Below are 16881 nucleotides of genomic sequence, written 5' to 3' on the forward strand. Positions count from 1 at the left end.
TTAAAATATTGCCTGTCTGAAAATTAACTGATACAAGCTTCCCCCAAAGTTTCCCCTATGATGATTTTCATTCCTTATCATTTCTTGATTTTTTTTCTGGAGACTGGAATGAAGAAATATCTTAGGAAATTCTTGTAAGATATACTAATTGTAGTCTCCTTGTCACATTCTCTTATTGTTCATCATGTTCTTAGGGATAGCTTTATCATGCTATTGTCAGGGGGGAAGTTCTAATAGGTAAATAATGGAAGTACTTACCTATGAGAAAGACTGCATCTGCAGTCGACTTTCCATAGTGTTGTTCCAGATATTTAGGAAAGAAGATAAACATATTGGTAAATGCATTAACCTGGAGCACACTTGTCAAAATGAAAAGCATGTAAATCTTATTGCAGAATAGGCTCCTGATGAATGGCAGGAAATCTGAAACAAGAGAATGTAGAGACTGTCAGGAAACCTTGGCCTTGCATTTTTGGTGTTCAATGTTCTGCTAAAATCTTATTACAGATTCTTTGCTGTAACTCAAAAATATTTGATAAAATTTCAGCCCCTTAGGATAAAGTTTTATATTATAATTTAAGTCACCTCTGAAAGTTAGTGACACGACTGGCTATATAAGAACCAGAAACCAATTGTGCCAGCAAGAAAGACGGATTTAAGTCTGTGGCCACATTCTTTCATTTCTTTTCCTCTCCTTCCTTGCTATTAGTATCCTGCACTCACTAGATGTGACTAGTCTGTTATCTGGACTCTGTGAGGGATGTACTTTGATGACATTTTAGTTCAGACTCTGATGCTATCACTCCTTTAAGCAAGAATGGATAAGCTAAGATTTTAGGAAGGCTCCTGGAATCATGCTGTAGCCCAGACAACCTCATCATCTCGGCATCACTTTATAGCAGGACATGCCTTAGAAGCACCTACTGATAGGTTTAAACAGCTCAACATGATGGTCTCACTGTAAGGAATGCTGACTCAGTTGGCATATACCAAACATTTTCCAAATGACTTACCCAAAGCTTTCCCTGTTTAGGAAGCTGAAAGTCAAGTTTGGAGCCTGTTTCTAGTGAATGGACTTGATCTCACTGAAGATAATTTGGCTGAAATTTACACATAAGATTTTTTTTCTTTCTTTTTATGTCTTCATGTTTTGACTTGATATTCTAATTTTACAAATAGTCATAATATAACATAATTTTATAGTTAAAACATAGTTATAATATAATTTTAATATATAAATTTAAAAAATTTCCATATAAGTTGCCTAAAGTTTCATGGAGAGAAAAGTATCAAGAAGAAACCATTTAGAAGTAGAGGCAGAGAACTTTAGTGAGAAAAAAAATGGACTCTCATGGTAAAAGCCATCTTTGTGAGTGAGATGTTTATAGCCAGAATTCCCAGGAGCTTTTGAACTCATTTGTGTTTGTTCGCCCTGTCCTTCTAAGTGCGTCTCCACAGCTCAGTCTCCTGTATGTCTTACTCTCTGCTCAGCTCCTTTCTAGTTTTGAAATTAGGTTGATCTGGCAGACCACAAAGCTGCACAGAGAGGTCAGAATTGGCCCTTTAAGGACAATGGCTAACTTGACCATGATTCTAAGAATGTTCAAGCCCCTGCACTGTTTCCCAAAGTGTCTGGCTCCTCAGTATTTTCTGCAGTGTTCAAGGAAGTCATGTGACTATTCACTGCACATAGGTGTTGGGGGTTATGAGTGATGGAAGAAATAGCAATGTCATTCATAAAGTGTTTACCAGTCTTTTCCAGAATGCTCAGCTGACCCACCTTAGCTTCTCACCATCACTACTCTCTATCATAGGTTAATGACATTCCAGCTTGTTTCAAAGCAGTTTGTTCTAAGAGAGGAGTTTGCCTATAAACTATCACATTCCTTCATATATGGAGGATTATGTCACCAATCATGATTTTCCTTTGACCTTGACTTCAAGAATGCTCACAGTTAAACTAATATTTTCTCTTATCAAACAGTTTTTTATCTTTACCTTGAATTTCTGGTTATTTGTATTTTTTAACTTGGACTAATATTTTCTATAGAATAAGATTTTCAAAACCGATGGAAAAAAATATTTGCTCATTTAGTGTTCATATTGACTTAAATTTTTTATGAAGTCTAATTTAAGGTAAGCCAGGTTTCCTATCATGTGACCTATTCTGAGTGGTGACTGTGGAAGAAGTTTATCACATCTGAGTAGGGAAGATTAGTGACAAAATATCTTAACACAGCACAGCCTGACAAATGCCCACTGAATTCAGACCAATCTGAACAAATAGAGTTTAAAATTTATCTGTTTGCCTTTTGGGATTCCATGTTTTTCCTCTGTGGATTTTTCTCTGTATTTCTCAACTTTGTTGTTTTTAGTCTCATCCACAACTTTGTTTTTTTTAGTCTCATCCACATTATCCTTTAGTCCTTCCTTTGGGAGTGTTTTTGGCAAAAAGAAAAACGGGATGCTGATCAGGATATTCAGTCCTGCACAGATCAGAAAACCAATCCACCAAGCACCGACCCAGCGTGTATCAGTAGGGGTGATGGTCAGGTCATCTGTAAAGAAATAGAGATATTGTATTAGCTTACACCATTCTTTCTTGTGTAAACTGTAGGAAACTATTGAAGTCCATAAATTCATATAAATATATAATTTGTATATTATGTGTTCACTATTCATACCTTTGTTCTTTTTTTTTTTTTGTGTGTGTGTGTGTCTTAAACTTGTGATCTTCTGTGTCTTTTCCCCAAATTCTGGGATTATAAACATCTACCATACCACTGGGCTTGTTTATTCCTTTAGAAAAACTGTCTGAGGTTGCTCAATTTGCTGGTGTTCAAATTAACTAAGAAGAATGTTTCTGCAGTGCTACATGGAGAAATAGTTAAAACTACATTTCGCAAAGACAGAAACAAGATTGGAGACATATTTAAGGAACTATATTTAGTCTTATGTATTCATGTCTCAAAACATCACAGTTGGCAAGAAGAGGACAGGTGAGACAGTTCAGTGGCCAAGGGTATTGATGATCTTACAGAGGTTCTGAGTTCTCTTCCCAGGACCCACTTACAGGAAACTTCTTGTAAGTCTGATTTCAGGAAATCTGACACCCTTTCTGACTTCAGCAGGCAACCTCCTCCCAGACATACACACATACACAAATAAAAATACTAAAACAATATACATGGTACCCAATTATTTTTTCATTTCAATAAAAATTACTATTTTGGGGAAGAGATGGGCATGCGAAAAAGAGGGATGAGGTGGGGGCAGGATTGAGGGAGAGAGCATTGGGAGAGACAACTGGCTTGGGGGCGGCAGCTATCTCTGTGATGAGCTCGAAACCCAGGACAATGAAAATTCCCAGGAATCTGTGAGGGTGACCCTAGCTAAGACTCCTAGCAATGGGGAATATGGAGTTTCAGCTGTAACCACTCCTGTGAACAGGAATTACTTCCAATGGAGGGATTGGGACACCAGCCACAAACCCGACATCCACAACTTGTCCTGACCACAGATGTGCAGGGGTGAAAGATGGAGCAGAATTATCAAGAAGGGCCCAGCTTGAGAATCACGCAATGAGAGGGAGCACATCCCTGGCACTGTTAATGATATTTTGCTATACTTGGAGACAGGAGCCTAGAATAAATGTCATCAGAGAGGCTTCACTCAGCAACAGATGGAAACAGATGCAGAGACCCACAGCCAAACATTAAGTGGAATTTTGGGAATCCTGTGGAAGAACGAAAGATGAATTGAAGGATCTATAGGGGTCAAAGGAAACAAGAAAATCTACAGAATCAGCTAATCTGGGACCATAGGGGCTCATAGAGTCTTAAGTGCCCACAAGAGAGCATGGGTGGGACAGACCTAGGCCCTCTGCACATATGTAACATTTGTGCAGTGCAGTATTCATGTGGGACTCCTAATTCAGGAGCAGGGGCTGTCACTGACTCTGTTGCCTACCTTTGGATTCTTTTCCTCCAACTAGGCTGCTTTTTCTAGCCACAACAGTCTTACTGCAACTTGATATTCCAAGGCTGGTTGATATCCATGGGAAGCCTTCCCCCTTTTGAGGAGAAGGAAAAGAGGGGTGTATTGGGGTGGTGGAGGGGGAGGTAAGAGAGATTGGCTGGAAAGAGAGGAGAGAGGGGCAGCTGCCATCAGAATATAAAATAAATAACTGATAAAAATTAAGAAAAATATTTTTATATAGCAGTATGCTATGATATATTTTATAGAAGTAAATGAGCTTTTCTGCCTGTCATATGAAAATTTTATAAATTGGTGGTCATGACATAACTGAAATATCTGTTTGGCTACCCACAGTGATTGCCTCATCGGAAACAACCTGTGTAAGTAAAAGTTTAAAAAGGTGTGGCTGAATAGTTTGAAGAGAATTGGAGTTAGCTCTTCTTTGAAGGTCTGGTAGGATTCTGCACTGAAGCCATCTGGTACTGGGCTTTTTTTGGATGGGAGACTTTTGAAGACTGATTCTATTTCTTTGGGGGATATAGGACTATTTAATTGATTTACCTGGTCATGATTCAGCTTAGGTAAGTCAAATCGATCAAGAAAATTGTCCATTTCATTTAAATTTTCAAATTTTGTGGCATACAGACTTTTGAAGTAAGTCCTAATGATTGTTTGGATTTCCTCAGTGTCTGTAGTTATGTCCTCCTTTTCATTTCTGATTTTGTTGATTTGGGTGGTGTCTCAATGCCTTTTAGTTAGCTTGGCTAAGGGTTTGTCAATCTTGTTGATTTTCTCAAAGAACCATGTCTTGGTTTTCTTTGATTCTTTGAATAGTTTTATTTGTTTCTAATTGATTGATTTCAGCCCTGAGTTTGATTATTTCCAGCCGTCTACTCCTTTTTGGTGTGTCTGCTTGTTCTTTCTCTAGGGTTTTTAAGTGGGCCATTATGTTGCTTGAATGAACTGTCTCGAATTTCTTCTTGAAGGCACTTAGTGCTATGAACTTTCCTATTAGCACTGCTTTCATTGTGTCCCACAAGATTGGGTATGTTGTGTCTTCATTTTCATTGAGTTCTAGTAAGACTTTACTTTCTTTCTTTATTTCTTCCCTGACCCAGCTGTCATTTAGTAACAAGTTGTTCATTTTCCATGTGTATGTAGGCTTTTTGCTATTTTTGTTGTTGTTGAGGTCCAGCTTTATTCCATGGTGATCAGACAGGATACAAGGGATTATTTAAATCTTCTTGTATCTGTTGAAGCTTGCTTTGTGACCCACTATATGGTTATTTTGGAGAAGGTTCCATGACGTGCTGAGAAGAAGGTAAATTGTTTTGTGTTTGGGTGTAAAGTGCTGTAAATGTCTGTGAGGTCCATTTGATTCATGACCTCTGTCAGAGTTATTGTTTCTTGGTTTAATTTCTGTTTTGTTGACCTGTCCTTTGTTGAGAGTGGGGTGTTGAGGTCTCCCACTATTAATGTGTGGGGATCTATATGTGGTTCAAATTTTCTCAATGTTTCTTTTACAAATGTGGGTGCTCTTGTATTTGGGGCATAGATGTTCAGGATTGTGATGTCTTCCTGGTGGAATTTTCCCTTGATGAGTATCAAGTGTCCTTCCCCATATCTTTTGATTTAGTCTATTTTATCAGATATTAGAATGGCTACTCCTGCTTGTTTCTTGGGTCCATTTTCTTGGAAATTCATCTTCCAACCTTTCACCCTCAGGTAATGTCTATCTTTGTGCCTTAGGTGTGTTTCTTGTATGCAAAAGATTTCTGGTTTTTGTTTACATATCCATTCTGTTAATCTGTGTCTTTTTACTGGAGAGTTAAGTCCATTGATTTTGAGAGAGATTAATGACCAGTGGTTGTTAGATCCTTTGATTTTGATGTTGGCTGTGGTCATAAGGTTGTGTGCTTGGTTGCTTCCACAAAATAGAAACAGAAGGAACATTACCAAACTCATTCTATGAAGCCACAGTCACCTTGTTACCTAAACCTCACAAAGACTCAACAAAGAAAGAGAATTTCAGGCCAATCTCCCTTATGAACATTGATGCAAAAATACTTAACAAAATACTTGCAAACTGAATATAAGAACATATCAAAGATAGTATCAACTATGACCAAGTAGGCTTCACCCCAGGTATGCACGGGTGGTTCAATATATGGAAATCCATCAATGTGATCCACCATATTAACAAACTGAAAGAAAAAAACCACATGATAATCTCCCTAAATGCTGAAAAAGCATTTGACAATATCCAACATCCATTCATGTATAAAGTATTGGAGAGATAAGAGATACAAGGCACATATCTAAACATAGTAAAGGTGATATACAGCAAGCATATAGCCAACATCAAACTGAACAGAGAGAAACTGAAAGCAATCCCACTGAAATCAGGGACAAGACAAGGCTGCCCACTTTCTCCATATCTCTTCAACATAGTGCTGGAAGTCCTTGCTAGAGCAATAAGACAGTTGAAAGACATCAAGGGGATACAGATTGAAAAGGAAGAAGTCAAATTATCACTATTTGCATATGATATGATAGTATACATGAGTGACCCCAAAAACTCAACCAGGGAACTCCTACAGCTGATAAACACCTTCAGCAAAGTGGCCATATACAAAATTAACTCAAAAAAATCAGTAGCACTCCTGTATACAAAAGATAAAAGGGCTGAGAAAGAAATTAGGGAAACAACACCCTTCACAATAGCCACAAATGACATAAGGTATCTTGGAGTAACCCTAACCAAGGAAGTCAAAGACTTGTATGAAAAAAATTTCAAGTCTCTGAAGGAAGAAGTAGAAGAAGATATGAGAAGATGGAAAGATCTCCCATGCTCAGGGCTTGGCAGGATTAACATAGTAAAATGGCCATCTTACCAAAATCAATCTACAGATTTAATGAAATTCCCATCAAATTGCCAACACAATTCTTTATAGAGCTGGAAAGAAAAATTCTCAACTTCGTATGGAACAACAAGAAACCCAGAATTGCTAAAACAATCCCCTACAATAAAAGATATTCTGGAGGTATCTCCATCCCTGACCTTAAGCTGTACTATAAAGCAACAGTTATAAAAACTGCATGGTACTGGCATAGAAACAGAATTGTGGATCAATGGAACCGAATAGAAGACCCAGAAATAAACCCACACACATATGGACACCTGATTTTTGACAAAGATGTCAAAACCATACAATGGAAAAAAGATAGCATCTTCAACAAATGGTGCTGGTCCATCTGGATGTCTACATGTAGAAAAATGAAAATAGATCCACACTTATCACATTGCACAAAACTGAAGTCCATGTGGACCAAAGACCTCAACATAAAACCAGACACATTAAATTGGCTAGAAAAAAAAGTGGGGAATACCCTAGAACTCATTGGTACAGGAGAAATCTTCCTGAACAGAACACCAACAGCACAGGCTCTAAGAGCAACAATCAATAAATGGGACCTCATGAAACTGAAAAGCTTCTGTAAAGCAAAGGACACAGTCATCAAAACAAAGGGACTGCCTACAGATTGGAAAGAATCTTCACCAACCCTCATATCCAGTATATATAAAGAACTAAAGAAGCTGAAAAGCAGCAAACCAAGTAATCCACTTAAAAAATGAGGAACAGAGCTAAACAGAGAACTCTCTGTAGAGGAATATCGAATGGCTGAGAAGCACTTAAAGAAATGCTCAACCTCATTAGCCATTAGGGAAATGCAAATCAAAACAACCCTGAGATTTCACCTTACACCCATGAGAATGGCCAAAATCAAAAACTCAAGTGACAACACATGCTGGAGAGGTTGTGGAGAAAGGGGAACCCTTCTCCACTGCTGGTGGGAATGTAAACTTGTACAACCACTCTGGAAATCAATCTGGCGCTTTCTCAGACAACTAGGAATAGTGCTTCCTCAAGATCCAGCCATACCACTCCTAGGCATATATCCAAAAGAGGCTCAAGTACACAAAAAGGACATTTGCTCAACCATGTTTTTATCAGCCTTATTTGTAATAGCCAGAAGCTGGAAACAACCCAGATGCCCCTCAACTGAAGAATGGATGCAGAAATTGTGTACATCTACACAATGGAGTATTACTCAGCAATGAAAATTAAAGAAATCATGAAATTTGCAGGTAAATGGTGGGACCTGGAGAGGATCATCCTGAGTGAGTTTCCCAGAAGCAAAAAGACACACACGTATATACTCAGTCATATAAACATACAAAATAGTATAAACCCACTAAAATATGTACATCTAAACAAACTAAGCAAAAGAGAGGACCCTAACTAAAATGTTCAATCCCCATCCTGAAAGGCAAAGAGGGTGGACATCAGAAGAAGAAGAAAACAGGAAACAACCTAGGAACCTGCCACAGAGGGCTTCTGAAAGCTTCTGCCGTGCAGACTGTCAAAGCAGATGCTGAGCCTGATGGCCAACTGTTGGGCAGAGTGAATGGAATTTTATGTAAGAAGTGGGAAATAGTAAGAGCTGGAGAGAACAGGGTCTCCACAAGGAGAGCAACAGAACAAGAAAATTTGAACACAGGGAACTTCCCAGAGACTCATACTCCAACCAAGGACTATTCATGGAGATAACCTAGAACCCTGACAATGCAGCCACTTCTGATGAGAACTGATAGACTAAGATCAAAAAGAAGGAGAGGAGGACCTCCCCTATCAGTGGACTTGGGGAGGGGCATGCATGCAGAAAGGGGGGGAGGGTGAGACTGGGAGGGGATGAGGGAGGGGCTTATGGGGGGAAACAAAATAAATAAAGTGTAATTAATAAAAGTTAAATAAAAAATTTAAAAAAAAGTTGTGGCTGAAATGTGGTTGGAGAACAGTAGATTTGGAATCAGACCATGGCAATTTATCCTTTCCTCTGCTTCCCTGAGGTTTGCCATCTGTAAAAGGTGTTTATTTAATGGATGATCAAAGGAGCAATGATATAGCATTCTCGCACACTCTAGGGATGGGACTGCATAATAAGATGCATTTTTGTTACCTGTATCCACAGACCCAATATCTACATAAATCCTTGCAAAGAAAGATCCCAACAGAAGTCCAGTTACTGGGCCGAACATCTTTCCCATTTCTATAATCCCTGGAAGTAAACAAAGATAGAAATTTACGTAATTACACATGATTTTTCTTACACACTCACACACACACAAGCCTTCAGATTGAATTGTTTATAATCTTATATTTCTTTTCCTTCTTTAGTGGAGTGTGGTATCAAATGCAATAGGCTAGATGAGAGCACTACTATACTACCTCAGATATTTTTACATATTCAACATATAAAGAAATTACGCTTCGTATTTATATTACATCTACTATATGTTACATGTACATATGTATGTTACATATATATGTACTGGTTTCTATAAATATTGAGAAGGAAGCTCCTACTATTGTTTCAATATCGAATGTCCCCAAAGATCACCTGTTATAGAAGTTTTTCCCAGGAGGACACCACTGGAGTCTGATAGAACCCTTCCCATGCAGGGCCTGGTGGTGCATCTTCAGGCCATGTAGGCTAGAACCATAGCCCTTTTCTCATTCTCTTTTGCTTCCCAGTCACAAGATGGGTGGTTTTACTACACTCATCCTTCCACCATAAGGATCTCCCTCATGACAGGCCTCCAAACCACACAGTTCAGGGACATAGACTAAAATCTCCAAATATATGAGCCAAACGAAACCTTTCTCTTTATAAACTATTATCTCAGGTATTTATAAAAGAAAGAAAGAAAGTTTTCTGACACAGAAACGTCATTAATTAATGCCACATCCCACATTCTCTTTTATGCTGAGTTAAAGGCAAAACTGTACTACCACAGGCAAATCCATCAAAGCCATGATGTGAACAAAATTCTTTGATGTGTCCATGGCCATGTTTCAGAGTGTCCCTGTGAGGCTTAGCTTTCATTGTCAACTTGACACAACCTAGAACTACCTGGGAGTAGAGTCTCAATGAAGTTCTGTCTGTATTGGGTTTACATGTGGACATCTCAGTAGGAGATTGCCTTAATTAAGTTAACTGAAGTGAGAAGACTGAACCCACTGTGGGCAGCACCATTCCCTAGGGAGGGAGTCCCGAACTTCATAAGAGTGGAGAAACAGCTGAGCACAACCATGAAAGCAAAGACATAGCATGGGCATATGCATTCTCTCTGCTCTTGTGGGTGTGACCAGCTACTTTGAACTTCTGCTAATGTGACTTTTTTGTTGTGATGGAATTGTAAGCCAATGATCCTCTTTCTCTCCAAAGTTGCATTTATTCACAGCAACAGAAAGGACACTAGCACAGTTTCTAAATGAGTGTGTTAAAATAAATGTCTTGTAGTGCATCCTCATCTGAGCTCCACTCTTCAAACTTCCTTCCACGGAAAGCATTTGTCCTCATTACAGCACTTCTTTGTGATATTATCCTGGTCTTCTCATTATACTTATTTTGCTTTTATTGGTCCCTTCTAACCACACCTGGCTTCTCTGAAACTACTTCCAGTATCTCCCAACTTATTTGAAGTTCCAAATCTCCTGAGCCATCCCTACCACCAGAAACCCAGATATGAACAACTTCAATGTCCATCCTTCTTTCCACTTTAGATTTTGTCTTTCCTTTTTTGTCTGTGGATCTATTGGTTAGTTCTCTTCTGTGTGCCTGACTCCTTAGTACCAAACTGTTCTATCTTCCATGGTCTCTTTCTGTTGTTTGATGTACTCTGTGCAATGATACCTACAAGATCTCCAGCCTCCACTGACTTCAACCCTGCCCTACACTGTCTCCCTTGATTCTTTGCTCTCATTCTGCTCAGATGATTTCTTATTCTAAGATGCTGTCTTGGTACCACCAGTGACCTCCACCAAAGACCACTTTTTGCACTATTTATCTTTATTCTCTTAACTTACTTAACACTGTTGGCCAATTCCTCTTTTGTCTGCTTCCTCCTAACACCTTCTCTAAACTATATGTTTGCAGTTAACTTTGTTCCCATGGATACTCCTTATTTGATTTTCCTTTTCTTATTCTACCCACTAAATAGGAGAATCTCCTGATTTATGGCTCTATGGATTCTCAGTATTTATATGTCTTCCCAGGTCAACCTTATTTCTTCTGTATTTAAATTATTGTCTAACATAGGTAACTCTCAGTTTTTATATTTCGTTTCTATATATCTTCAGATACAGAGCCATATATTAAATAGTCTCAATTTCTTGTTTTATAATTATTTGATTATATACATACACATAATATTTATATAATTATGTAGGTATTCACTTAGGAAACTGTGCTATTTATGTGCTAAGCATAAGATACATGAATCATGTATCTTCTTCACTTTAATAAAATTATTATTTATATATTTGTATATCAATTATATATATAATTTGCCACTAGATTTCTGATAAAGAGATCCATATTCTAATATCTTATCATGAGAGAGCACTTGTATTTTTTCCTTAGATATCTGTGAAAGGATCTAAAGAGAATGACCAGATTAACATTAGAAAAGATGATTATTAAATTAATAAGTCTCCATAAATGGATAAAAGTTATGTTTTAAATGTAATTCATCTTCATTAATACTAAGCTTCTTCCTGTTTTCTCTTAACCTCATTGTGTTTTTTTCTGTTTGTTTGATTTTATTTAATTAAAAAATATGTCTATATATCAGTATTTCTCAGCCTTTCTTATGCTGTGGTCATTTAATACACACAGTTCCTCCATAAAATTACTTTGTTGTTACTTAATAACTATGATTTTTCTACAGTTATGAATCACAATGTAAATATTTGTATTTTACTATGGTCTTAGCTGACCCCAGTGAAATGGTCACTCTACTCTTAAGGGGTGGACAAACACAGGTTGAGGACCACTGCATAAACAAAATTATGGGTTTATAATAATCAACTACAGATTGATTTACTTAAGAACATGAGAAAATTACTCATAATAAATTCAGATCATTTAGGAGAAACATAAGATGGTGGACACTAAATTTACAGTTGCCTGGGAGATGCATAGATTTAAAAAAAATGATTTAAAGGAATACACTGAAAGAATGAATCCAGATATTTGTTAAAATGATGAAGAAACTTGTCTTGTCTATAGGGTTTTAAGGAAGAAAACTGTACCATTAACTTCACAGAGAAGTAGGGTGCAGACCCTCGAGTAGTAAAAGAGAGCAGTGGTAAATAAGAAATCAGTTGGCATGATGAGCATGATAGCAAACACTTCACTAAAACAGTGTTTGTTAAGGCTTATGCTGCAATGTTTATGAGTACATGACTAGTGACAACACTACAAGGCCAGCCAGATTGCTCAGCAGGTAAAGACACTTGTTCTCCAAGCATGGCCTATGGACCACAGTTCAATCCATAAGTCAACTCCCAAAAGCTGTCTTCATGTCTTCTGACCACCACATTGACATGCAAGTACACACATGTACACACACACACACACACAGAGTTAAAAAGGAAAACTATATTTTAAAATAATATAGACACAAAATGGCCGATAATGAAATTTCAATAACTTGTAAAAAAAAAATGAGAACCCAAAAGCTACAAAAATAGAAAGAAAAAGAAAAACAAAAACAAACAATTTAATCTAAGGAATATTTTCCAGAAAATGTTGGCGAATCTCTTAATGGTTTAGAGTCAGTGTGACTGTTGGTCCAAAGATCAGGGGGCTCTCCAACATTGAGACACTGTTTGATTAAGGGGCTTATCTGGAGCTACTGGTTAACTCCCCCACTGAACAATCTTCTGACCAATGGTGCTGAAGCACTCTGCTCACTCTTCTGAAAACCACAAAGCATTAAAATTAAGAATTACTTTCTACCTTCCTAAAGCTGATTTTCAAACTTACCAATGTATAAAGGGGAGTTTTCTGATTTGGCAAAATCTTCTATGTAGGAAATACCCAGGGGCATGATGGGAGTTTCACCAATTCCACGTATAATATTTCCTACCATTACATATATCCACATGAATGATTTAATTTTTTTCACACAGTCTGCATTAAAAAAAAAATCGAGAAAACCACATGAGAATTTGATAGTCAGTGTTACTGAAAGTTAATTCAAAATTTTCTGTAAATGTTTTTCTGAGGTCAGTGTTTTGTTACAGCAATGGAAAATTAAGCCTCACCAATCACAGAGATCACATTGTGTGTCTAAATCCATCTTTCTAAGCCATTTTTTCCTTGTGAAACTCTAATGGTGCTGGAGTCGATAACTTTGGCTTAATTTTAAAATATCCACTTTCAAAAATAAAGGAATCTTAATGAGTATATTGAAACTCAGGAGTGAGAGTATTCTAAGTTATTAGACAACTCACTTCCCTGAATAGGGAATGCAATTTTGCTCATTTGTCTCACATGTCTACTAAAGCTAGTATCATATTCAAAGTCCTTCATAAAGGAGTATTCTGTGGCTGAGTCTCTGACCAGAAAGGCATAAGAAGCACTGATCAACCTGCTGGGTCTTGCGTTGGCTTTAAAGTCTGGGTTCTGTTTTCCATACACAGGAAGCTGTTTGAGGACAAGTTGCTTGCAGGTGTAATCATTGTTTCATATTCATATCTGTGTGGACGCAGGAAAAATTCACTGTCAGGAGCTGAGTGCAAGGAGACCATCTGCAGATTAGTGACACCTGCTTCCCTGAAGACATAGCATCCAGAGCCAGTAAAGACATGTTTACACAGCAGTCACTCTCATCACCATAAATCCTATGGTGAGGCCAGCGAGATGACACAGCACAAAGAGAACTTGCTGCAAAAGCCTGATGACCTGAGTTCAGTCCCTGGAACCTACATGAAAACATAAATGAAGCATACCTGCACACACACACACACAAAAAAAAAATAAGTAAGTAAATAAATAAAAACAGAAATCTGTATCATTAGGCTGGGAATGTAGCTCTATACTTAAAATTTAAAATACATGAACTAAGTATAGCAGCTCATGCCTGTTTCCTTAACACCAGAGTGTTAGAGATAGGAGCATCAGAAGCTCAAAGCCACACTTGGCTACACAGAAATTTGGAAACCAGCCTTCAATTCATGAGAGCCTGTGTCAAAAACAAAACAAAAAAATCAAGCAAACAAACAAACAAACAAAAAGCCACCCAAATGTAAAATAACAAGTAATCAATATCATTAAATGAAGTTAGTAAACAGCAAAAATATGCCTCTTCTTTACAAGTCTCTACATATAGGTGATATAGCGTTCAGATTCTCTCTGTGATTGCTACATGACTATTTCTAAGAATAATTGGTATAAGATGAAAACAAAAGCAAAACAAAACCAAAAGAGACTCAATAATGTAGAATTAAGATGACATTTTAGAGAGAGAGAGAGAGAGAGAGAGAGAGAGAAACAACACAAAACATCTCTTCTGAGTTCTCTAGCTGTGGTTCTACCTTTTTTTTCCTGAGAATTCAATCATTATTTCATGTGTTCAATAACTTCAACAAAAGAAAAATCCACACACCATAGGAAGATGTGACAGAATCCACCATCTGACAACACAGTGTCATGGGACCAAGAGTGCTAGTAAACTGTGGTCATTTAATTTGAACATATCACCAAGGATCAGCTTGTCCTAGAAAGAAAATGACAGAATGCAAACATAGAGAAAAGTGTGTTCAGCTAAGTGTCTCTCCATTGAAGAGTATCAGGGATTCATTTCTAGGACTTTGATAGGTGACAGATGACCAGAGGAAAACATGGGCAGCTAAATTCTGCATTAGTAGGGAGCTATATACTTGTCAGCACTCCAACTTTTATGCTGCATGATATAGAACAAAAGTTGGAATAACTTTCCCTTAGAACAATGGCCTGGATATCTCTACAGAGGTTGCCTGTGAAGTGTGGACATAGGCCTATGTCTCTCTAATCATGATACCATGAGGACAAGTCAGTTTCAAAAATGTATCACCTTTTCCAGAAAGAGGGAAAGCACAAGAATAGCCAAATATTTCTTGGCATTGATATGAATAGAATATAAAGTGAAAAAAATTATAGTAATTTTTAAAATTTTTATTCACAAACTTTGTTACCTTCAAAACCATGAGAATATAAATAACCTTCATTTGGTTCGTCATCCACTTAAAATTCAGTTGTTTATTTAAGGTCTTTTAATGTTCCCAAATGATAATAAAATAGCTAAAAGATTTCACAACCAAAAAAGGGTAAAGCCCACATTCTCAAAGACAAATATATCTGGAGAGACATGTAACTCAGTTGTTTACTGGTACCTGGCAAGCCCCCATCCTAACTTTGATCCTGAGCACTCAATAAAAGTAGATATGTTGGGAAATGCCTATAATCCCAGCACTCAACCATTGGGAAGCAGCAACTACCATTAGGGATTAGCAGAGACTGGCACCTATTAGGGACCAACAGCATCCGGCATCCCCCATTTCCTGGTCCACATCTCCACCTGCAATCCCAGAGACCAGCAGCCATCAGAGACTACCAGTTCTTCCTGTATCCCCGGAGATCTGTTACCACCCAGGAAAACCAGAGAACTGTTACCATCCAGGACCACCAGGTTACCTAAAATCCTAAAGGCCAAATATCATCAGGCACCAGCAGGCTTGCAAACACCAGGGGCAACCAAAGGCTAGATGTCAGAGTAAGAACATAAGCAACAAAACACAGGGCCATAAAACACCACCAGAATCCAGCTATCTTACTTCAGCAAGCTCTGAATATCCCAAAACACATAAAGTCCAAGAAGTTGATCTTAAATATGATGTAATGAAATGATAGAGACCTTAAAAGAGGAAAATAAATCACTCAAAGAAATATAGGAAAATACAATCCAACTGGTGAAAAAAATGTAGAAATCCATTAAAGAAATACAAGAAAATACAGGGAGAAGGAAATGGATAAAACTCTTCAAGACTTGAAAACAGAAATAGAAGCAATAAAGGAAACATAATCTGAGGCAAGGAGATGGAAAATCTAGGGAAGAGATTTTATCAGATAAAAGCATCACAAACAGAATACAAGAAATGGAAGAGAGAAACAGAGTTGTAGAAGGTACAATTGAAAAAATCAATACACCAGTCAAAGAAATTGTTGAATCTAAAAAAGTTTTTGACAAAAAACATCCAAGAAATCTGGAATACTATATAAAGACCGAATCTAAAAATAATAGCAATTGAACAAGGAGAAGACTTCCAGCTCCAAAGCCCATAAAATATTTTCAATAAAATCATAGAAGAAAACTCCCCCAATCTAAAGAAAGAGATACCAATTAGCATATAAAAATCTACAGTACACCAAATCAATTGGACCAGAAAAGAAAATCCTCCTGTCACATAATATTCAAAATACTAAATGTATAGAACAAAGAAAGAATATTAAAAGCTGCAAGGAACAAAAGGCCAAGTCATATATAAAGGCAGAGCTACAATACTACACCTAACTTCTCAACAGAGTATAAAACCCATAAAGGCCTGGATCCTACATGCACTAAGAGACCACAGATGTCAGCCCCTACTGCTATAACTAGCAAAACTTTTAATTGCCATAAGTGGAGACAACAAGATATTCCAAAAAAAAAAAATTTAAATAATATCTATCCAGCAATCTAGCCCTACAGAAGATAAGGAAAACTCAAATGAAGGGAGCTTAAATAAACCCAAGGAAACACAGGAAATAAATATCAGCAAAAACTAAAGAAGGGAAATACACACACACACACACACACACACACACATCACACACAATACACTCTCCCACCACCAACATCAAAACAACAGGAATTAACAATCATTTGTCATTAATATCACTCAAATCAGTGAATTCAACTGCCTGATAAAAAGACACAGGCCAAAAGAGGATCCATCAGTCTACTGCATACAA

General features: G+C 37.4%; 1 protein-coding gene across 19 annotated transcripts in view; it reads right to left on the bottom strand.

Annotated features, from left to right (window-relative positions):
- Nucleotides 1–16881, bottom strand: part of LOC110542238 (solute carrier organic anion transporter family member 1A5-like) — a 200367-nt gene that overhangs the window by 20937 nt on the left and 162549 nt on the right. For 12 of the 19 annotated variants that reach the window (XM_060384369.1, XM_060384370.1, XM_060384380.1 and 9 more), the window contains 5 exons: nt 13481–13587; nt 12874–13020; nt 9001–9099; nt 2310–2558; nt 259–423 (listed from right to left, as the gene is read on the bottom strand). In XM_060384369.1, the coding sequence (XP_060240352.1) occupies nt 259–423; nt 2310–2558; nt 9001–9099; nt 12874–13020; nt 13481–13587 (767 nt within the window). Of the gene's footprint in view, nt 1–258; nt 424–2309; nt 2559–9000; nt 9100–12873; nt 13021–13480; nt 13588–14426; nt 14609–15065; nt 15375–15394; nt 15510–16881 lie in introns of those variants that run through there. The other 7 variants (XM_060384386.1, XM_060384390.1, XM_060384389.1 and 4 more) reach the window with 7 other exon arrangements.

This window comes from Meriones unguiculatus, chromosome 5 (assembly GCF_030254825.1).
Source record: "Meriones unguiculatus strain TT.TT164.6M chromosome 5, Bangor_MerUng_6.1, whole genome shotgun sequence".
In the NCBI taxonomy this organism is placed as follows: domain Eukaryota; kingdom Metazoa; phylum Chordata; class Mammalia; order Rodentia; family Muridae; genus Meriones; species Meriones unguiculatus.